The 23,924-nt window shown below is 45.9% G+C and overlaps 2 protein-coding genes across 2 annotated transcripts in view; one reads left to right on the top strand and one right to left on the bottom strand.

Moving 5' to 3' along the window:
• Positions 1–5,249, bottom strand: part of LOC116456576 (putative uncharacterized protein FLJ13197) — a 50,651-nt gene extending 45,402 nt beyond the window's left edge. The window contains 1 exon segment of the mRNA XM_058430070.1: positions 4,588–5,249. Within this exon segment, the coding sequence (XP_058286053.1) occupies positions 4,588–4,948 (361 nt within the window). The 5' untranslated portion in view covers positions 4,949–5,249.
• Positions 4,348–23,924, top strand: part of KLF3 (KLF transcription factor 3) — a 37,406-nt gene continuing 17,829 nt past the window's right edge. Inside the window, exons 1-2 of the mRNA XM_032135223.2 lie at positions 4,348–4,873; positions 20,926–21,021. Coding sequence (XP_031991114.1) covers positions 20,965–21,021 — 57 coding nt within the window. The 5' untranslated portion in view covers positions 4,348–4,873; positions 20,926–20,964. The remainder of the gene's footprint in view (positions 4,874–20,925; positions 21,022–23,924) is intronic.

The following is a 23,924-nucleotide window of genomic DNA, read 5'->3' as shown; positions in this document are numbered from 1 at the left end:
GGCTCACAGTTCTGCTGGTTGGAAGGCTCCTTCCATGAATGGCAGAAGGTGACGGGGAGCCAGTGTGTGCAGAGATCACAGGGCAAGAGAGGAAACGAGAGAGCCAGGAGGGAAGTGCCAGGCTCGTTTTTTTTTTTTTTTTTTTTTTGAGACAGAGTTTTGCCCTTGTTGCCCAGGCGGAAGTGCAACAGTGTAGTCTCAGCTCACTGCAACCTCCACCTCCCAGGTTCAAGCGATTCTTCTGCCTCCGCCTCCCAAGTAGCTGGGATTACAGGCGCCTGCCACCACGCCTGGCTTGTATCTTTTTTTGTATTTGTAGTAGAGATGGGGTTTCACCACGTTGGCCAGGCTGGTCTTGAACTCCTAACCTCAGGTGATCTGCCCACCTCGGCCTCCCAAAGTGCTGGGATTACAGGCGTGAGCCACCACGCCTAGCCCAGGCTCTTTTTAAGAATCAGCTTTCTCTGAAACTAACATAGGAAGTGTTCATTTATTCCCCATCCTCAGGGAGAGTGTTCATCTATCCATGAAGGATCCACTCCCATGACCCGAACACCTCCCATCAGGCCCCATCTCTAACACTGAAGATCAAATTTCGACATGAGATTTGGAAAGGACAAATATCTGGACCATAGCAAAGAGGAAGGGGGGTATGTTTTAATTTGTGTGGTCAAGGAAGTCATTCCTGAGGAGGTAATATTTGAGCTGAAAACTGAATGACTTGAAGAAAAAAAAAAAAAACTATCCACATGGAAATGGAAACGTTGGCTTTCTCTCACGAATACAAGATGGCTACCCCAGCTTCAAGCATCACATCCTCACCTAACAACTTCCAAAGCAGGTCTGGGGATTTCCTTGTATCAGGAAGAAACCCCCAGCACACTTCTCTTCATGTCCCACTTGCTAGAACAAGGTTGCATACTTACCCTCCAACCAGTCACCGGCAAAAGAGACTGGGATTGGCTGGCAGTAACCAGGGTTCCTCTGCTGGGACTAGGCATGGGTATCCTCCACTGAGGATAGGCTTCCCACACCTAAACCAGACTGGCCTGCTGTCAGCAAGGAAAAAGGGCAAAGCAGCTACCACAGAGATCACACTTGAGATTGTCATGCAGGATTTACTGAACACCTGAGCATGTTCCAGGCACTGTGCTAGTGTTAGGAATTTTAAAAAGATCCAGGCATCACTTGTACTGTCTCACTCTGTTGCTTAAAAGCACTCAGTAGAGGTAACTCCCTCTTCCCTCCTCTTCACTATTTCAAAGCCCCTGGACTGATGGAGGTATAGTTCACTGCCACTTGCCTCCCTAGAGCCTCCGCTCACCTCTTCAGCTCAGAATGACTCCTCCTTCCTCTCAACTCATAAACCACATTTATTCCTTGGACAAATATTCATTGAACATCTGGGCCCTGGGAATACATTTTTGCTGAAAAGACAAGGTCCCTGCCCTCATAGAGCTTCCAGTCTAGTGCCACAGAGAGATCATTAAATAGCCAATTACAAGAATGAAAAGTGTTCCAAGAGGGGCAATAGGAGGATCCACCCCGATGACCCAAACACCTCCCATCGGGCCCCACTAGATGTTACCAGAGCACCTCAACTTGTCCAAAGGTGCAGTGAGAGAATACATATTTGGAGAAAAAGTCATTTAAGTCAAGACTGAAACGATGGATAGAATTTAGGGAAATGGGAGTAGAGGTCAGGTTGAGAAGACAAGGCTTTTCTACCTAGAAAAATGAGCATGTGCAAAGGGCTGGAGGTGGGAAGAGAGAGTTGGAAGAAAGGAACGGAAAGAAGTTCAGCATTGCTGGAAAAGTAGGAAGACAGAAGAGGGAGAAGTGTCTGTAATGACAGGCAGAGGCCAGGCCAGCAGGGGTGGAAAGCTTAGGACTTCATCGTATGGGAAGCCATTGAAGGGGCTGACATGATCAGGCTTGCATTTTGGAAAGGGCACTCTTACTCCCGTGCTCCAGTGCCTTTTCCACGCTTCAGCCCATACTACAAACAGGATGACAGGATGACCAACAAGACATGGTGGCAACAGGCTGGGCCAGCATAGTGGCCAGAGAGTGGGTAGTGACCAAGGAGGTCCAGGACTCAGTGAAACATGGGCTATGCCCTGCTAGCGAGAAGGGCTTAGGTGCTTCTGTGGGTTTTCTGTTTTTTTTTTTTTTTTTTTTCTGACAGTCTCACTCTGTTCAGTGACATGATCTCAGCTCACTACAACCTCCACCTCCTGAATTCAAGCAATTACCCTGCCTCAGCCTCCCTACATAGCTAGGATTACAAGCGTGCGCCGCCATGCCTGGCTAATTTTTGTAATTTCCGTAGAGACGATGTTTCGCCAACTTGGCCAGGCTGGTCTCGAACTCCTGGCCTCAAGTGATCCACCCACTACCAAAGTGCTGGGATTACAGGCGTGAGCAACTGCGCCCCACCCTGTAGGGCACTTTGAAGAATGATGGTGTCCTTCACTGAGCTACCCAGCACTAGATAGATTCATTTCTGACAAGTTGCATTTGAGCAGCTTCCCACAGGGCACCGAACACACTGTGTTCACTAACTTTTCAAAATGGCTTTTCTTCTCCTTTGCCGCCTGCCCCTTCCATATCAAAACCACTCCCTTCTTATCTTGGGTCACACTTTTCTCCGACAGGCCTATTTCGCTCTTCCCCTTTGCGTCCACACCCACATGAACAATGTAAAAAACATGGTTTATGTGCTTCAAGTTTTCGTCACTGTGTCCCTGGAGAAAAAAACGTACTTTTTTGAGCACCTACCACGAGCCAGTTCCACCAGCCATTCCTAACACGATGTTCCGCTAATGCAAACCTTAAGGCAGCCAATCAGACATTTAATGATGTCAGTGATCAATAAATGGCAGTTAGTAATTGACAAGAATCCAACTTTTTTTTTTCTGGAATGTCTCTTATTCATTATGAAGAAAAAAAAACTCACACCCTTTACATTTTAAAGATGAAGCTTATGGGACAGCACGACGTCCCATAAGCCGGTGTCGGTTCTGGGTATCCTCCACGTGGCCTTTCCCGGACTTGCGTTATTTACAATATGCGATTTCACTACTTGAGGTTACCGAGTACTAATTTTACAATACTGTGTAGCTACATGAAGCGGCTCGGAATATACTATTATCACTCCGTTTTAAGCAGTACGATGTCTGGATGAAGCATCAAAGCGAGATGGGTCAACTTAAAGGGCCTTTAAAACATCTTGAAGCAATAATAAGCCATACACTGAAGCAGAGGCGGTTTTAAACATGACACAGAACTTAAAACAATCGAACCAATTTGTCCTTTGTTCTTTTTATTACATTCATTATTACATTAATACTGTTTAAAAAGAAACTCAAAAGGCATTAAACTTAGGTACCAATCTACACAAAGTCCTCGAAGGGGCCTGGCTTAGACCGAACGCGCGTTTGTGCCGCCCCGCTCGCTCGCAGCGCCCTGAAGGCCACTGAGCTCAGGGCGCTCGGTCCCTAGAAGCGACTTGAAATGAGGTGGTGGCCAGGCCAGGGCCTCGCTCTGCAGGGGAGGATCCGACCAAAGTTTGCCAAGTTTCCAGGCAAGCCCAGCTGCGCAAATGCCGCTTTTTAGCTCCAGCGGCAGGCCTGGCCCGTGGGAGGTTTGCCCCGGGGGTCTCCAGACCTTCAAAGAAAAGTCCCACGAGGCGGGGGGCGCCGCCTGGGCCGCCGGCCAGGGGACCCGTCGCCCCAGGGCACAAAGAAACAGCGCACCCACAGGGTGTCCCCTGACCCCGGCGACTCGGGGCCAGAGAGGCTCGGCGCGCCCCAGCGGCCGCTCTTCCCCTCCCGAACCCGCCTGGCCCACCCGCTCCTGCACCGCGGCCGCCTCTGCTCAGCTTTTCTCTTGCAGTGAGCTGAGTGCGCTCAGCCGAGGAGGGGCCGCGCCGCGCCGGCCGCGGGGCCCAGCCCTTCCCGCCGCGCCCGGGGCCGCCCTTCCCGCTGGAGCCGGCTGATCGATGGCCCTGGCCGCCCGCGCCCCCCGCCTCGGCTCGCCCGCGAGCCCGGCTGTGTGTTTTGGAAGCGGCGCAGCGGGCCGCAGCCGTGTGACGCCCGGAGCGGGCAGCGCCGCCCTTCCTTCCCCCCGGGCTCGGGCGGAGGCGCGGCGGCGGGGCCGGGCGGGAGGGCGGGCGGGGCGCGGACTCCGGGGAGGAGGGCGCGGGGAGGGGACGCGGGCGGGGACGCGGGCGGGGGCGCGGGGCTGGGCGGGGGGAGGAGGCCAGGCGCGCACGCCCAGCCCCACGGCCGCGCCGCGCCTCGTGGGACAGGTTGGGCTGGCGGGGCGGCGCCCGGCTCCGGGGAATAATGAGTGTCTGTCAGGCCGTCCCCGGGTGACTGGGCGGGGCGGGGCGGAGGCGGCGCGGGAGGCGGGGGTGGCGGGGGAAGGGCGCAGGGCGGGGTGCGTGTTTGCGCGAGTGACTCGGCCGACCCCTCCGGCGGCTGCCTCCACCCAAGTGGGTGGGGACCCGCCCAGCCCGGGCGGCCGCGGCGGCTCCCTCTCCCCTCCCTGACCCTCCCACCCCGGGTCCCAGCCTCTACTTACCCCGCCAGCCCCGGGAGGCTCGCAGAGCGAGCGGCGCCGGCGTCATGTGACTGCCCGGAGTTGGTGCCAGGAGCCAGAGGGGAGCCAGGAGCGGAGCCGCGCGGAGCCGGGGCCCGAGCCGGAGCGCAGCGAGAGCGCCCGCCGCACGCGCGCCCGTCCCCGTCCCCTGCGGCCGCCAACGCCGCCCGGACTGGAGCCCTGACATTGCTGCGCTCGGGGGGCTCCAGGCAGCCCGGATCGGGGCCTTTATTTCTCGTCAGCGGCGCCCCGCACCGCGCCTCGCAAAGTAAGTCCCGTCTTCCTCACCTCTGCTCCGCACCCCGGCCCCTGCCGCCCCCCTCCTCGGCCAGTCTGGTTTCATTTTTTCCCGTGGAGGGGGCCGCGGGGAATGGGCCGGGGGTGCAGCGCTGGTGTCGAGGGGGGCGCCTGCGGGCTTGGGAAAGTGCGGCGGCTCCACTTAGCCGGGGTGGGGGCGGAGAGCCAGCAAGGAGGAGGGGGTCACGGGTTCGCGGTGAAAAGTGAGGGGTTGAGGCGGGGCACCGTGCGGACCCCGGGTGCGGGGGAGCGGGGCCGGCAGCGCCCGCCGCCGTCCCGGGCAGGGCGCGGGCGGGGGCTCACCTGTGTGGTCCCCAGCCTTCTCCCGCCCGCTCACGATTCCCTCCAAAGCCCCAGAAATCTCCGTGCTCTCCGCGTGTGGCAACGTTGTTTGGAGAAAGGTAGCGCCGAGGCCGCGCGCTCCTGCTCCTCCCCCTCCCGGTGCCCCCCCCCACCACAAACCCGGCTCCCGCGTCCTTCCCCTCCCCGCCCTCCGCCCGCGCCCCCCGCCGCCCCCCTCCCAGGACACGGCGCGCGGCCGCTCGCCCGGCAGAGCAAACTTGGAGCAGCCTCCGGGCCCTCTGGAAAGAAACTTGGGGCAATTGGGATTGGAGGCAGCATCCCATTCTCGGTTCTGGAGCCCAGGAGCTGCCAGGGCGTCTGGATCCTCCGGGGCAGGAGAAATGAGCTGGCCGGGTTTGGAGAGTCTTCCTGGGGGCATGGAGAGAACCTGCCGCAGTGCCTGGAGCAAGGATTGCAGCGTGGCTGAAGGCGGAGGACGCCTTAGGCAACTGCTTGCAGCCGAGCCTGATGGGGACCCAGGGACAGATCCCTGGATCAGGACCCATGAGACCTACCTAACATTTCCAAGTGGCTTTCTTAGAGATGGCAGATAAGACCTGGAATTGTCATATTCAATTTTTGGGGCAGATAGCTACTGACAAGGAGAAGCACTTTTCTGGTTTAAATTTTATAGAAATATACAATAATACTAGAAGAATGTGAATGAGACTTATTTTTAATAAGTCAAGTTAAACGGAAATTGGAAATTGCTCACCTTCTTGTATTTCACTAAAATAAACATTTTGCACTTAACCACTGAATTTCTTACTCAGAATTTATGTTTCCATTAATATCACCCAAGACATTTTAAATATATTGATTATATTCTCACAAGAGTCTGGTATATGGGAAAAAGTATGAAGTGGTATTCTGACAAGTACCTGAAATATGCCAGCAAAATCAAGTGGGGAATAGGCCAGTTGTAAATTATAGGTTTTTCCACACAGCAGTTTTGTGCTATCCTTTTCTGTATGAATTTGAGGAGCATTTTTATAAGAGAAATTCATCTGGATGATCTGCCTCACTCTAGGGAAGAAGACTTGCTTTTAGGGGAAAAAACAATCTGCTAGCATTAGTATCTACACATTTTTTGGAGTTAATAATAGTGTTTAAGGAAAGTGTCCACGAGTGATTTCTTCTGGTTTGAAAAGAGGTATGTTAGTTGACCTTAGGCTGTTGATAGAAACCTGAAATTAGATGTTCGATTGAATTAAACTCCCTAGAGAAATGGGTGTCTTCATTTCTGCAGTCAGTGGGCTTTGCTGCAGAACTATTTATTAGAAGAAAAAAACCTAATATACTGTCGGTAAGTTCAATGATGATACATTGTAAAGAACGTTTAGCTTGCATGAAAGAGAATGCCAAGTATGAAAATCTCAACATGGGAATAACAAAGAAAAGTGACTGCGTAGACCACAAAACCTTGTCAGGTACAAAACAACAACAGAGTTCTGCAGAACTATTGTTTTATTCACTGCAAAGTTTCTAAATTAAAACCCAATCTTCTTGTTGCTATGGGCACAGTGATGCTTTTTTTTCCTTTTTTTCTTTTTTTTTTTTCCTTACCTGTACTTAGTCTGCACACACCACATTCTTAAATCTCTGATAACGTAAGCTTGAGTTAAACAGTCCTGGCTAACAAAGTAAAGAGAAATAATGGGAAAGGAACTGTGAATGGATTTTACTATCTTAAAAATAACCCAAAGGGAAAATAGACATTTTAGAATGACTTCTAGAAATTAGTACTCTGGTGTACAGATTGTATAATAATTTTTAGATAAAAGTCAGGAACAGAATCACATTCTTAAAAGGCGAATATCTGTATACGTGTGTATATGTTGAACAGATGAGCAGCTCTGTGCAAAAATGTGTATAACTGCATTTGAAAAAGAGTGAAAATTTGGGGTTACTCTAGATGTCCCACAGTCTGTCTTGGAATTTAGTTCTGTGACTAAAGGAGGCTTACAATTGCTCCAATTTTGGTTCTGTGGGGTACCCCAATTGTAATTTGAATTCCTAACAGCAGTGCTCTTTTTTCCTCTTGATGCACTGAGGCTGAACCATAATCATTACCCTAACTCGGAATTTGATCAGAGCTAGGGACTAGCCATTGGAATTGGGCAGAAAGAGACAAAAGAAATCAGGAGGGAGGCTGGTGTTCATTAGGAAGGTCTCTGCTGCCTGAGTATGATAAAATCATATTTCACTTATGATGTTTACTGTATGTGGCAGCTCTTATTTGTAAATAGGGCAGGTCCCCTGTATAAAGCTGGTGTTATTATTCACACCCATAGAACAAACACCTCCACCCCCCTGTTGTTGTCTTAAAAAACTCCAGCTGCTCATGAATATAGGGTCAGGGAGGGCCGGCTAAATGTTTCTCTGTGCTTTCTCTCCAGCACAGCCAGCAGAGCTGTTTCCTGTTCTTTGTTTCAAGGCTGGGGTTTGCGTCATACATTCCAAGTGGCATATGTGTGCTCTTTCCTGTTTCAGGCTGTTTTCTGGTAGATCAGTAGCCCAGACCAGGCTGAGGTCCCTGCCCCTAAACTCCGTATCCCCACCCATGGAGTTATCATGTCTCTACACACTTGATATTGCTTAAGACGCCTGTGTTATGTCATAATGAGAAGTCAGTTAACCTTTTTACGTACACCCTTTGCTACACTGCATTTGTCTGGGTGAATAAATGCTTTTACCTTTTTGAATTTTTTATTGCCAGATTGTGATTTGGGGAGATTTGGGTCCATTTTGGCAAAGAAACCTAAAGGAGTTTTGTTTTTATTTGTTTGTAATTCTTGTGTTTAGACGGTTAGGGCGTTTGTTTTAAGATAGGCATTTTGCCCTGAAGCTGTCAATTTTGGATCAGGATTAACACCTTACAGTTTAGAAGACCTAGCATTATCTGAAAGATGTGACCCATCCTTGTTCACGTTTAACCCAGGCTGCTCCAGGTGGCTTCCGTGGATAGAGAATTTAAGCAGTGTTGGCAGCCTGGCCTTAGTTGAAAGTCTTGCTTATGTTTGGAAGGAGAAATCTTTAGAAAAATCATTGAAGCAAAGCATAAGACATTGAGAAAATCCCAGGATTATTTCTTTTTAAGGACAAAGATTTCACTGTGTAATATTCTACATCTCATTTCCAACCCGTTTTTAAGAATTAAAAAGCTCAAAGAAAAGGAGAACTTGCATTAACAAATTCATTTAATGATAGATTGTTTGGAAAATTTTAATCTTCTATTTTGAAAACAAGAAGAATGCTATTCTCATTTTTTGTTTTACAATAATATTTTTCATTATTTTTTAAATATTCTGTCAGTTGTGGGTTAATGAATTTCTGGGATAACTATTTAAGACCTGCCTTAATATTAGTTTTCTGTTGGTTCTGGAGAAACTAAGATTTAAGGAAACTAAGATTTAAGGAAATATTTGGTTGAAAAAGAAAAGTTTTGGAAAGTGCTTTTGTAAACTTACTTGGGGATGTTTTTTTTTAATCGAAAGGAATCATCTACAGCATCTCCGTGGAATTAATTTAAAGAGTTACTGAAGCAGCAAATCCTGCTGTCTTCTCCGCAGAAGTGATGATAGTGGTGCGTTAGTTTTAAATGTCACATTCCACCACATTCTTTATGTATAAATGGAAAGTATAAAATATGATATTAAGAGAGTTGTCTACTGATAACCTTCTATGAAAAAAGCTGGGAGTTTTGGAAGTCCCAGTAAGTTCTTTCTCCTTTGGGAAAAGCAACTGGAAGTGCTTAGCTGACCTGTAGGACAAGAGGCTTTTAAGCTTAAAATTCATAAGTAACTCCAATCGAAGCAGGTTTTTTTGTTTGTTTGTTTTGGTTCCAAAGTTGTTAACAATCTAACTAGGTTTGGTAAACAGAGTCTTTATTTGGCTTTCCCCAAATTCTTTCCTCTCCCTTTTGCAGGGAGATGAAGTGGTTAATAGAGATAATTAGGGTGTAATATATTCTATCAGAAAAAAATTCTACAAGCTTCTAAATGCTAAGCTGAATAGTTGGGGGAAATTATCCTATCTTATAGTTGCTATAATTACCAAAAAAAATGGAAACAAGAGGTTTATTTCTTAACCATATAAATCATGATTCCTAATGTTATTTCACTGTGTCTCCATCCCCCCTTGAGATACTTGCCTTCTTAATATTTTCAAATCAACATTTTTGCTATAAAACGAGAGATTTCTTAGGCAGCATTTCTTGTTCTCTGTTTTCACACCCAGTTGTGTTTAAGAAAAATAAATACAACCTCATTCTTTAAGGTACTAGGAATTACAATTACATTATTCTGGAACTTGGATTCTTTCTGAAGTGCTTCATTTATCATTGGTTCTAGCTTTTTAAAAAAAAACAAATCCCTAGAATCTTAAAACAATTGATACCTGGTTTGCTAGTATGTGATATTCTAGTGAGAATTCCTCTTGGGAGTGAGTTGGAAGAGGGTTGTGATGGTGGCTAGCATTCTCATTTTCAAGACCACTCTGTTCCTTTCTTAGACCATGTTTCTCATCTTAAGCAGTCATGCCCAAGCTGGAGACAGGAAACCAGACAGCAGTCTGCCCTGATAAGGGACAGCATTGTCTGAAGGCGGGGATAGCCCTGCTTTTCCCCCCAACTCAGCTCTCTTTCCTTGAAATTTAGTAGTCATAGAAGGGGCACAATGCTGTTGACAGTTTCTGAACCAGAACTAGGATTCATTTCTTCCAAAGCAAAAAAATAGTGTCCTCGGCCAGGCGCGGTGGCTCATGCCTGTAATTTCAGCACTTTGGGAGGCCGAGGCAGGCGGATCACCTGAGGTCAGGAGTTCGAGACCAGCCTAGCCAACATGACGAAACCCCGTCTTTACGAAAAGTACCAAAATTAGCCGGGCGTGGTGGCGGGCGCCTGTAATCCCAGCTACTCAGGAGGCTGAGGCAGGAGAATCACTTGAACCCAGGAGGTGGAGGTTGCACTGAGCCGAAATTGTGCCACTGCACTGCAGCCTGGGCAACAAGAGCGAGACTCCGTCTCAAAAAAAAAAAAAAAAAGAGGTGTCGTCTGACCTTAAACGGCCTCTCCAAAATCTGTAAAGTGTCTTTATTTCATTGGAACAGTAAGAAAAAAAAAATGATCTGTGCGTTTTGTATCCGTTTTTGGTCAGAGGGTTTGTAGTAAAGTTCTTTCTTTAGCAAAACCGGTTCCTGGAGGTTTTTGAAACTCACTCCATTGTGTCGGCAGGCTGAATTCATTATCATTTCTCCATCTAATTATTTAGAAGGGCTGGAGACAGAAGAGAGCAAGTTAAGTGGCCCTCTAGCCCATGCATTTCATGTAACTCCTGGGTCTGGCTCGCTCTTACCCTGTTTCCTGTAAGGGAGCGCTCCCTGAGGCAGGCCCTTTGCAGGAGGACCCAGAATTGCCCTGCTTAGCCTGGGACATCCTCAAGATGGTTGCCACTCTCTGGAAGGCTTGTGGATCCTGCCAGGGATGGCCCAGAGCTAGTCTCAACCCAAATCAGTGGAGTTTGGCCAAATCTGGACATAAGAGATCAAATGGATATTGAGGTCAGCGGATTCTACCCTGGAGAGCGACCTGCGAATCAAGTGTGGGGTTTTTTCTCCTTTGGCCTATGTGCCGTTCTTTCTACTACCACTGTTAAGTGTAATCACTGAAATCCACTCCTTTATCTGTTCCTGTACTTTGCACCCCTGGTACCTTCCAAAGCTTCACACTCCAAAGCCTCTTTCATTTGTAAGATCAAGTTCCTGTTACGCTGAGTTTCCAAACCAGGGAGTTTTTCTCTCCCAGGCTCCCAAAGTTTTCACATTTACCTTGCGTTTTAGAAGATGGGGTTTCAGGCTGGCTTCACCAGCCGCTGGACAGAGTTTCCATGTAGGACACCTGGTGTACCATCATTCCAGGGCCCTTGTCCTTAATTTATGCTAGCATGTGAGAAGTGTAGTTTGACATCCATTCATTTATTCATCTCACAAGTATTTATTGAGTACCTACTAATTAGAGCTAATCTCAAATTATGTGCAATCATTACTCTGAGTTATGCCATAGGATGGAGTAGATCTACAGTGATCTAACCTGAAAAGGCGTTTTGAAATCTTAATTGCCTGCTGGAACCTCCCCCTGGCACTGCTTCCCATGGGCCAGTTGTGGCCGTGCACACCCACACCCTCCCTACTGGGGAATGACCCCAGCATTAGGCGATTTTACGTAAAAGTCAGTCCCACAGCACAGGCTCTGAAGCAGAACAGAAAGTGCCCAGGTCTGCAGGCAGACACACTTCTGTTCCTGGCTGCAGCTCCAACCAGCTCTGTGAAGTTGGACGAGTCATTTCACCTCTGTTCCTCCATTTCCTCATTTCTAAAATGGGGATGAGGACCTGACCCTTCCACCTTCGTACAGTTATTATGAGGATTTCCGTATTTACTTGGGTCAAGCTGCCAATTTTTCTCAGCAGTTGTATTGACAATGCAGGTGCACTGGCTAGGAAGAATAATCGCCTAATTTGGGGCCTTCAGAATGTGTCTTTTGATCCTGCATACTGAGTGTGCATACTGAGACGGGGTGGGCAGCAGGGGCCAGTTGGAAGGAGTGGAAACTGTCACTAATGTAAATAGACTGTCCCCACGTTCTATCTTCTCCAGGGACCAACCTGTTCACAGAAATCGCTATCCTGAACTTACTGTTGGTGTAATGTTGTCTTCCGCCTGGGGAGGTGGAAGAGTGGTGTGCCAAGGCCACCGGTCTTAAGTCAGACTACCTTGTGTTCGAGTCCTGGCTCTACAAGTTAGCAGCTGTGTGATGTTAGGCAGGTTACTTGACCTCTCTGTTTCAGTGTTCTTTTCAGTAAAATGGGAAGGTAGTAACCACCTCATTGACATTAAACAGCACCTGGGGATTACCAATCACGAAGGTGGTGGTGATTGGCAGGAAACCTGTGGCATCACTTAGCCCCTTGCCTTCCTTGATCCCTTTTCAAAAACCTATGTTTGTGCACACACCCCTTCCCCATGCAGTTCCCCCCCCCACCTGCCTCCTCTGCTCCCCTTCTTGCTTTCTTTTTTCTATTTTAGATTTGAAAATACAGCAGAGAGCTCGACACTAGACTTGTTTAGAAGACCTCGCTGAGTGAATAATAATAAATTATTTGAAGATGGTACTGATAAGGTCCCTGGAGTACACAGCATGGGCCAGGCTAAGGTTAGGGGCAATAACTTTTTCTTAGGAAGTTTGGTTTACTAGGTCTCCCTTAGAGTTAGGCCCTTCATCCCTATTACTTGTTTAAGGGAGATTTCAAGTGCATTCAGAGGGAAAGGGAGATGATTGTGGAACTCCTACTATGAGCTAAGTGCTCTTATGTTAGCTCCTTAGGCTTGACATAAAAACTTCATTCAGGGAACAAGCCCGATCTCCTGTAGGGAGTGGGGAGGGAGCCGTCTCAGGAAGGCTGAGGCCTGCCTGTCTGTCCTTCCCAGTACTGGTGGCGGTGTGGGGCGTACCACTGGGAAAGCTGAAAGGCCTAGCCTATCTAGGTAAGAAAAGGCGGCCTTGGATCCCCCAGGGAGCAATCAGCTGGCTGCACAGAGTGGGGAGGGCCTTGAGCTGGTCTTTGAAGAATTAGGGGGATTTAGATAAGCCGGAAGGGGAGGGGGCATTCCATGCCGGTTGCCCAGCATCAGGGCCAAAAATGAACAAAGGCCTGGGGGTGGGCAGGGCAGCCGGCATGAAGGGCACTTGTTGGAGCAGGGGGCAGCTGGTGGGGAACGGGGTGCCAAGCATGGGTGCCTGAGCCCACTGTCAGACCCGGGGAGTGCACGGGAGGGAAGTTTGTGAGCTGGGGAGGGACGGGATGAGAAGAGATCTGTGAAAAACGTGGGTGGCAAGGGGCGAGGGCTGGACTGGAGAGGCTGAGGGATACCAGTGGCAGAAAAGCTGCAGCAACACAGGTGGGAGATGCTGAGGGCCTGGTCCCCAAGGCAGGAAGGTAGAGCAAAGGAGGTGAGGAAGGCTTCAGAGATGGCCTCTAGGTTTCCAAGGTGAAGGACCAGAAAATAAGGCCAATGGGAGGTGGGGAGGGGGCAGCCTTAGAGGCAGGAACAAGGAGGAGTAGGGTTGGTTTGGGCCACGTTGATAGCAGTGGTTCAAAATGCTTTTCTCTTTCTTTTCTGCTTATTTTTAAAGGGAGAGGGTAGACTTCGCTCATGGTTTTGTATCCAAAGTTTCAGTGGCTCCCTGAGAGGAACTTCAGTGGAGAATCCTCAGGAGCAGAGGAATGATCACAGCCCCACGGTTCCTTCTGGTTATTTTTAAGATTCTAACCATCCCTGTTCAGGCCGGAATTTCCAGGAACTGGCTGCTGCCCAGAGCCAACTGGTCCCTCCCAACCTCCCACTCCCTGCAGGGTGGGGCCCCATGGGTGGAGGCTCCTTAGGGTGGAGTTGGGTGGGTCTCCAGTGATAGGGAGGGCACTGAGCAGAGGCAGATGAGAGGCAGCGTGGCCTCACGCAGCCCTTCTGGATTTGATTATATAACACTTCACAGAGGAGAATTGTGAGGGCTTAGGCAAGGCCTTGTGAGATATGTACACAGCAGGATTAGACATTATGGGTATTTTTCAATTTATCTTGGGTTGCTTGCCCTTAAAACTAAAACACAAAATTGTCAGAGAGCATAAACAAGTGTGTAACCCTAGTAGGGGAAATGATTCGAGTTTGCTGCAGTTTCTCTAAGAAGGGTGTGGAATGCCACTAGCCAGATGGCCTTGAACTTAGAGGGTAGCATGGGTGTGGGTGTCCCCGCCCCCAGCCCTGCTTTGCTAGGCCTCAGTTTGGAAACTTGTCAGGCTTCTGCTTGGTTGTTACCTTTGCACCTGTCCTTATTGACATGCAAAATCAATTGCTTCACTTGGTCTTTCCGAAGTACAGGGTGTGGGCAGAATCTTATCTAAAGCCATGTCCTGTTTGGACAAGTTGGACTTGCCTTGGCAACTCTCCATAGGGTGGAGCAGATGGGTGGAGGCAGGAAAGTAAAATTGGTGGCTTGTTAGCAGAGAGAGGAGAGAGGGTGGGTTGATTGCTCACTGGATCATTCTATGTCATCTGAAATGAAATAATTAACTTCTTTCCCATTTATAATACACATTAATGCAAAATAACTAATTCATGAGGGGCAAAGATTTAGAAACACCCCATGGAATTTTTCTCCTTTTCAAACCAGCCATAGAAGAGTAAGACAGGTGAAAGTCACGGAGTGGCATGAAAATTCCCAAGAATGTCCAGGTAGGAATTTCCAGGTAGGTGCCAGTGCTTAGCTTTTCTTCAGGGAGCCTCCAGCTTAAAAATGCCTGCTGACATCTGTTGTCTGTCCCCTGTATGTCTGGCTAGGGCAACTGTCCTTAAATAATATTTGAGCCATTGGGGGATTTTGAAGAATTTGGGTAAAGAAACGAAGAGAGAAAAGTTTCTCTGGAAAGGAAGTTTAAGCTACAGGGATGTTGCTTGCCTGCCCAGTTTTCCTAGCCAAGAATTACACACACATGCACACACAGCCTTTTTTTTTTTTTCTTTTTTTTTTTGCCTAAAGTTCCTTTGGGGAGTCAGGGTGGGGGAAGATAACATGTTTTCTCTTTTAAAAATCCAAAAACTTTGAAGAGTTGAAAGAGAGGCTTAGCAATTGTGTGTTGGTGTATTGCTCCGTACGCCTAGCCGAGGTCAGCTGGGAGAGGGAAGTTTGCTTGGAGGAAGGCAGGTGATTTGGAGCCTCGGGGTCAGTCCTGGGTTGGGGAAGATAATGCAGGGACCCTTTGAGGATCTGCGGGAAGAAATGAGGGCATGGAAAAAGGAAGAAATAGGGAGATGAGAAGGGAGAACGTCAGAGGCAGGTCTTGCTCTAACCCCAAGAAACAGGGAAGAAACTGCTCCTGATACGTACACATTCTCTCTCCACCTTCCTCCTCCCTCAGGAAGGGGCAGGCCATTGTCTGTAAGGTCGTTTCTGTAATAAATCATGCTCTAGCCTCCAGGCAAGCTGCTTTCAGAGGAGGTTTAGTAACCCCTTAACCTCATATTCCATGAAGGACTGTGTGTGTGTTTCTAAGCCCTGCAGCTCACCTGCAGCCCCGCCCCCCACCCCATAAAGCCGTTGTGCATAGGCCTCGGACACCACTGGATAGGGCTCCAAAGCAGGACTGCATTCCTTCTGAAACTTCATGTCAATGATTCACCAAGCCTTTTAATCTATAATCACGCAGTCTTGCATTTTGACAGAAATTTGACCCTTATTTTAACATCTGAAAAGTCAGAAGTGTAGGTGGAAAGAGCATGAAGGGAAATCTGTTTCTCCTTTTTGAGGACCATTCATTTTTATTGGCCTTTCTCTGCAAAATAACACAGCTGGGGAAGATTGCATTTGCTCCAGTTATGGAAAATTATTTTGGCGGTGGTGATGTTCCTGTATATTTTTGCTTTTAAGCACCTCAATAACTTAGAATTTTTAATAAAAACAATTTTACCCTTCCCCCGCCTTTTAGATGCAGTTTTGTTATCCTGGTATTGCTTAGTTTAGGATTAGAATGTATTTCTAAGGCTAGCTAATGTATTTCTAAAGCTAGCTAAGCTAGTTAAATATAATGAAGATGTAAATGTGTTTATGATTGGAAAATAGTCGTCAGAAAAAAATAGAACCACATTTAGAGCCTCCTCTTCTCTGTGATACCCACATAAAATGATTAATAGAATTCCCAAGCCTGGTTAAAACCCACTAGGTTTAAAGACCCCGAGGTTGGCCAACTGGATTGATTTACTGCCGGTGTCCTGGTCTCTAATGCCTGTTTTAGTTCGCCACCTACTGGTTCTACTTCAGATTGCCGTCAGTACTGTATGATAGATTTTCTAAGCATTTGTGGTTTACTTAGCATTCTTTCAGAATGATAATAACCCCAGTGCACTGAGCCGCCCATGGATACCAAAGACTGCCAAGTTTAGGGACCCTAATTCTTCCAGGGCTTAAGTTACTTCTCAGTTATGTGGAAGGCGCTTTGAAGACTTTACAGTCACTCTTTTATGATTCTGGATCAGAACCTATAAACAAATCAGTACCAATGACAAAAGTGGTCCTTCTAGTCAGAGATATGGGTGCAAAGTATAGAAATTTTTTGCAAATACATAAACAGAAGTCTCATTTCTGTTCATGTGTTTGATTCTCTTTCTAAATTTGGTTCCTTCCTAGCTTGGCTTCCCTGTCTTGTCTTTGTTAAAAGTTTTGATTATGGAAATAATAAACTTGGCCGGGTGTAGTAGCTTACACCTGTAATCCCAGCACTTTGGGAGGCCGAGGCAGGCAGATCACTTGAGGTCAGGAGTTCGAGACCAGCCTAGCCAACGTGGTGAAACCCCGTCTCTACTAAAAGTATAAAACTAAGCCAGGAGTGGTGGTGCATGCCTGTAATCCCAGCTACTCGGGAGGCTGAGGCAGAAGAATCGCTTGAACCTGGGAGGCAGAGGTTGCAGTGAGCCGAGATTGTTCCACTGCACTCCATCCTGGGTGACAGAGTGGGACTTCCATCTCAAAATAAAAATACATATAAATAATAAACTTTAAAAATAGAACACAGATGTATAGAAAGCTGTCCCACCCACCGCCACTCCCAAGAAGCTCCTGTTAACAGTTTTGGGTGTGTGGTTCCAGGCATGTTCTTTGCATGTCTTTGTCTTCTTGTTTTATATCCTGTGACTATCACTAAAACCATCATCATTTAAAAGCTATTATCAGAAGCTACCAAATTGGAAACAAAGTGCTTGTAGACATGTGAAATAGTCAGTGAGCTTGATTCTATTCATTGTGATATTTGAATTTTGCACAGACTTTTTTTTTAATGTCCAGGGATGCATTATTTAGTTGGGAGTTTCAAAAATAGGTATTCTAATCCTATCATTCCTTCTTTGTTTATTAACTTAAATACTTCTGTAATGAGAATATCCCTTCATCAACATTTGGATTACTTTGAGGTACATTTCTGGGCAAATAAACATACTTTTGTAATTATTTTTTAATAAAAGTAAATCAGGTTTTGTTAGTGCCAGTGGTTTTTTTTTTTTTTTTTGAGACCAGAGTTTCGCTCTTGTTGCCCAAGCTGGAGTGCAGTGGTGCTATTTGGGCTCACTGCAAACTCCGCCTCCTGGGTTCAAGCGATTCTCCTGCCTCAGCCTCCTGAATAGTTGGGATTGCAGGCGTGCACCACCACACCCAGCTAATTTGTTGTATGTTTAGTAGAAACGGGGTTTCACCGTGTTGGCAAGGCTGGTCTCGAACTCCTCTCCTCAATGATCCGCCCTCCTCGGCCTCCCAAAGTGCTGGAATTACAGGCGTGAGCCACCACGCCCAGCCAGTGCCAGTGTTTTATTCTAGATTATGTTTCTCTTAGGATTACAAGTCTTGCATTTCCTTAAACTTAAAACAAAAAATTAAAGAACAATAGTGATTTAAATAATGTCTTAATGATAAAAAGATGTAGCACATTAATGTGTAATTCATTTCTAAAAGGATTCAGTAGTCGTTGCTGTGGCCATTAGACAAAGTCATTGAAAGCTATGTGAGCTAAATGGTAGACTTACAATTTGAATGAAAAGGAACTCCAGAGCCCATCATCTTAATTTATTCTGCTGTGCTGCAATTAGTGGTAGTAAAGAGTGCAGGATGACATGAAGTGTGGAGATGCTGGCCTCGCTCAGAGCTGTTGTTGCAGTGGTACAGTTGTGAAGTGACAAGGCCTTATATGAGACCTCATACAGGATGTAAGCAGCTGTTAACTTTGAAACTGAATCTAGTCTGAGTTTTATTTAAGGGTGGGGGATAGACCTCTAAGGCTAGGGTATGTTAGCAAAGAGGCAAACACCAGACATTTTTGCTCCGGAAGTTGGAACCAACACATTTAGTGTTGTGCGTACAGAATATATATCCAGATTTTATGTGCATATGGATATAAATGAGGGCAAAAGGAGTGTGTGTGTGTGTGTGTGTGTGTGTTTTAATCTCATTTGATAGACCTAAATCCTTGAGAAGCAGATAAGGGAGGCATGCTTTGCATTTTACAAATGATCACTCTTGCCCTGTGGCTGCTGTTAGTTTGCAGCCTGCTTGAGTCTCAAAACCATGGCTCCTTCCTTATACACCTGAGAATGTGAATGCTTTAATTTAGAAGCATTTGCATCAAGATACTCTCTAGTGGGAAAGATGAGTCTGGAAGAGTGAATTCAGTGTAAAAAGCTGGGGGTGGGGAGGTGGGAGGCTGCCACAGGGTGACCAGCCGTGAGTCAGGGCTGCTAAATGATCTGACCTCATTGATGTAAGCAGGAGATCTCACATCTTTTGTTTATGGTCCACTGTGAGGCACTGGACAACAATTCTTAGAACCATGTTCATCCGTACAGCTGCTAGGCTGGGAACTGGTTAATAATAGATCCCAAGACACAAAAGCGTTTTCATCCCTCATTATGAAATCATCTATTTTTCACTGGCTGTTGCGGTTTGTTCTTGCTGGAATACATGAGAGGGTAGTAGCACCATTGATTTGAGCAGCCTGGTATCAAATTGTGTTTGCAGATTACAGTACACCCTGTGATGTAGGAAAATATAATTTTGAAGTCAAGGCCTTATGTCGAGTTAATGATGAAATTCATGTGTTGTCATGAGATTCAAAACAGGCTTTCTTCAATGAATCAACGAAGCACAAGAATTACATAGTATCACTTCCGTAATTGTATATGAAGATATCTTAGTATAACCCATAGAGCACCAACACAACAAATTACAGGATTGCTATCATGGAGGTGGGGCTGGGGGTTTTTAACACTGAAATACAAGAAGTAATCCAGAATCCGGGATTCCTGCAGCTTCGTCAGCTAGAACTCACTCTAGAACTTGTTCACTTTGCCACTCAAACCAGGGTGGTCTATAAAGACCTTACCTCTAACCAAAGCACTGAGCACTTAAACCAAATTTGGCTAGTGAGTGCCTGAAGTCGATTTCTGAAAGTGTGTCTAGTAGCAGGACAGTGTAACTGAGGAGACACATTTGAACATTGAGCAGACTGAATATTTCGTCTTGTGAAGAAGCAGTTGGCTTGATGTAGGTTAGTGTTAGAAGTGGACTACACAGAACACAGAAGAAAATAGAAGGGATGACAAGCAGAGAACAACAGAAGAAAAGGACAGGACAGGATCAAGGTGGACATTGCCTTTACAATAGGCTCATTTCCTAATGAGGAGAAATCTGAGTGAAAACAAGCTAATATTCTTCATATGTGAAAAGTGCTTAGAAAACAATAAGAAGTGGTGGAGGCTGTCAAGCCCTAAGTAGGCATTTCTCAAAAGAAGAAATCTAAATGGTCAATAAAAATGAAAAAAAAAAAAAAAAAAACTTCAATAACCAAATCAATTTAGAATAAAAATTATTTGCCATTTTGAGACTTAACAAGTTGGCAAGGTGTTTATCTTTTATAACACAATGATAACACATGTTGCTGGTAGAGATTTGGGGTTGTATTTTATTAATGAAAATAATAGTTTGTCTTTGCCAGATGATGCATCAGGCGCTTTGGGAAATGTACGTACTTCTTACCCAGGAATTCTCTTACAGAAAACTTATCCTAAAAATTAATGGTGTGCAGGACGATATATTTAAAGAGGCTCACTGCTGTTTATAATGGCGAAAATTTAGAAGCAACCCTAAGTGCCTAATAAAGAGGAAGAAGTTAAGTAAACTGATGTGTTCACACAGTGGCACGGGGGATTTGATGGTACAGAACCATGCTTACTGTAAAAGAAACATTTTCACATAAATTGTTCAGTGAATGATAGCTACTAAATAGCATGTACACTGTGAGCCCAGTTTTAAAGGGTTTGTTAGAATAAAAATGAAATTTTAATGATGGTTGGTTCTAGGTTTTCTTTTTGCTTGTCTTTTTTCCCCCTAATTTTTCTGTGACCAACAGCAGGGGAAAAGGGAAGGTGTTTAACAATCATATGTAATCTGAACCTCTAAAGAGTTGCACGGCAATCCCAAGCAAGCTTTGGTGCTCAGAAGGGGCTGTACATAATGTTGCAGAAAAGTCAGGGTTTCTGTATTGAGTTAGAAATGCTGGTTGGCTCTCATCTGGTTATGACCATGGAGTCTGGTTTTAATTATGCAAATGGTATCTTTCATAGGTAAGGGAAACAAATTCCAGCCATTCCAGGGGTAGGGGAGGAAAAGGAGTAGAGAAGTGGGGTGAGGAGTATTATATTTCATTTTATTCTTTATTTATTTATGTTTTTTTTTGAGATAGTGTCTCGCTCTGTCACCCAGGCTGGAGTGCAGTGGTGCCATTTCGGCTCACTGCAACCTCCGCCTTCTGGGTTCAAGCGATTCTCCTGCCTCAGCCTTCCGAGTAGCTGGGATTATAGGCGAGTGCCACCACGCCCAGCTAATTTTTGCATTTTTAGTGGAGACAGGGTTTCACCATGTTGGCCAGGCTGGTCTCGAACTCCTGACCTCAGGTGATCCATCTGCCTCAGCCTCTCAAAAGTGCTGGGATTACAAAGGTGAGCCACCTTGCCCAGGCTATATTTTATTTTTACTAGTTTGTATTTAAAGTAGCCTTGAGACTTAGATGGATACCTTGTTTTGTTTTCTAGGCCGAACACCAGAGCACCCTAGAAGGTTTAACTAAAAGAATGCTCATGTTTGACCCAGTTCCTGTCAAGCAAGAGGCCATGGACCCTATCTCAGTGGTAAGTTTTCCAAGATTGAACACCTCGCTTTATTTTTTCCAAGTGATGACAACATTATTGTGTGTTGAATTATTCCTTGAAATAATGGCCGGGCATGGTGGCTCACGCCTGTAATCCCAGCACTTTGGGTCACCAAGGCGGGAGGATCACCTGAGGTCGGGAGTTTGAGACCAGCCTGACCAACATGAAGAAACCCCATCTCTACTAAAAATACCAAATTAGCCGGGCGTGGTGGCACATGCCTGTAATCCCAGCTACTCGGGAGGCTGAGGCAGGAGAGTCGCTTGAACCCGGGAGGTGGAGGTTACGGTGAGCCAAGATAGCAGAGATCGCACCATTGCACTCCAGCCTGGGCAACAAGAGCGAAAGTCCGTCTCAAAAAAAAAAAAAAAAAAATCACTCATTGCTTGACAGGCGTTTCATAGGCAAACTTTTCTCAATGCCACCAGGCATGAGTGAGCTAAATATTGTTCTAGCAGCTGTAGATCCTTTAAATGGGATCTGCGCTTCCTTAAGACCTGTGCCTGGCGTCCCCCTAAGATATGATCAGCATAGAACTTAGGCCACAGGCGAATCCTCTCATGACAGAAGTAAGTTTACAAAACTTCCTCAGCCCTTTTGTGTGTAAAAATATATTAAGAATAGGATGATTTGCTTAAAAACCAATGACAACAGCCATATGGAGCTGTGACTATATGAGATGACTGAGGGAAGCCAGCGAGAGAAAGAACTTGGCAGTGAGGACGGAATCTCGTTTACTTGGAAGAGTCTGGCTGGGTGGGAATTACGTTCATTGTCCTTTTCAGCACCTTAGCGCCAAGCCAGCCCCTCATGGGAGCCAGGCCACTGGCTGCTTTTAGGCCGCCAGGGACTAGCGAGGAGTCTGGGGTTTCTGCAGGTACAACACCAGTGCCATGGAGGTGAGACCTGGTGACAGAGGAAGGTGTCTGACTTCAGAGCAGGGAGTGGTTTCAACTTGAGGGATCTGGTTGAGTGAATATTGAATAACAAGGCAACGCTCCCACTCTGTCTTGCTCTTTTCTTCCACGGGCTTGGAAAATATTCACAAGGGGGAAAACTTGGCCCGAGTTGTGTATCTGAAGGTTGGTAATGACACGCTTGCAAAATTAGATCATCCTTATGCATGGGCTCTGGAGGTTCCTGCCAAAAATGTTTATACAAGACACGGGGGTCACGCCAAGGCCCTTGGAGCTGAGTTGCCATGGATATTACTAAGCCAGTAAAGTGTTTACCAGTATCTATAATGCAAGTTAAGTCAGAGGGGCTTTAAGGAAATAACATTTACATTCCAGCATGATAACTGAATAACCAAGTGTCTGAATATGGTAGCAACTGAGCAATAAGGATTTTATTAATCAAAAAACTAAATTAGTTTTTAAGATGGAGTCTCACTCTGTCGCCTAGGCGGGAATGCAGTGGTGTGATCTCAGCTCACTGCAACCTCCGCCTCCCAGGTTCAAGTGATTCTCCTGCCTCAGCCCCCATAGTAGCTGGGATTACAGGTGCCTGCCACCACGCCCGGCTAATTTTTGTATTTTCAGTAGAGGCCGGGTTTCGCCATGTTGGCCAGGCTGGTCTTGAACTCCTGACCTCAGATGATCCACCCGCCTCAGCCTCCCAAAGTGCTGGGATTACAGGCATGAGCCACCACTCCTGGCCAAAAAACTAAATTACTTCGAATGTTATTCAGTGCTGTCACTGTATTCATCAAATCCCCCTCCCCAGCATCACTACATGATCACGTTAGAGAAAATGAAGGTATAAAATTTCCTCATTAATTATATTCTTGAAATAGGAATAGATTTTTAGCACTGGAGAATATGATTCATTTTACAAATGGTGCAGAGCCATCAGTGAGGCATTTTACTGTTCAATGTACTTCCAATGCTTTTAATCAAGCATGAAAATAAGGCTCAAGAGTCTAATATAAAGCTAAAATGAAGATCCACATTGCTAAATTGGTGTGATATATATAATTAAGTGCAAGGAAATGCATTTAACCGAAAAAAAAAATGTGGAATAAAATGAATTTGAAGTAACTGTTAAACTTGTATTGTTGTAATGTATTAATACATGAAGTTAAAACATGTAGAAGTGATTTTGCAGTTAATGGTCTTTTTCTCCTTCATGTGCTAGATTTCAACCGCAACTGACACTTTTAGAATTTAGTTTCACCAAAAGTTACTGTCACTCCTTTAAAATGAAGGTGTTTTTTGTTTTTTTTTCTTTTTTTGGTTTTAACTTTCTTCAGCAGGAAGTATTTTTTTCTTAATTCAGTGCAACCTCAGTTAACAGAAACATTTGAGCAGTGGGGTGTTAAAATGATTTTACTTAAAAAAATTAAAAAGCTTCTGTTTCCACTCTTAAATCTTCAAATTTTGTCTTTCCTGCCTTCATAGATGAAGTATATTGAACCTAATTTATTATTCCTTTTTCTTTTTAATTCAGTCTTTGACCTGAAGGTCAAAGTCTTTGGCTATTCAAGTCAACACTGTAAACATTAAGGCACAATAGGACATTTGTGAAAATATTTTTAATTTCTATAGATGAATAAAAATATTTTATGGTAACTTATTTCTCCCCCTCTTCCCACCCCCTAAAAGGATAGCACAGCAGAAACAATTGCTTGTTTGTGCTTTTGCTATAGGTTAGAGAAAGTGAGGACATGTCATTTCCGTCCTAACCAAATATAAGCCCTCATACTGTTCTCCACTAGCCTTTTTCTTTGAGGCTTGGGGTCACCCTGTTAAAATTTGCAAGAATGAGGAACAGAGGAGACTCTGCCTCCCCAAGTCTGTGCCTTCAGTGTCTGCTACTTATGTCCACCCAGTGTTGGCAAAATCACCAGCAGCTCCCCGAGCTTCTGTTTTTTTGAAAAAATT

The sequence above is a fragment of the Hylobates moloch genome, unplaced genomic scaffold (genome assembly GCF_009828535.3).
Source record: "Hylobates moloch isolate HMO894 unplaced genomic scaffold, HMol_V3 SCAFFOLD_17, whole genome shotgun sequence".
NCBI lineage: Eukaryota > Metazoa > Chordata > Mammalia > Primates > Hylobatidae > Hylobates > Hylobates moloch.
This window is presented reverse-complemented; position numbering and strand designations above follow the sequence as displayed.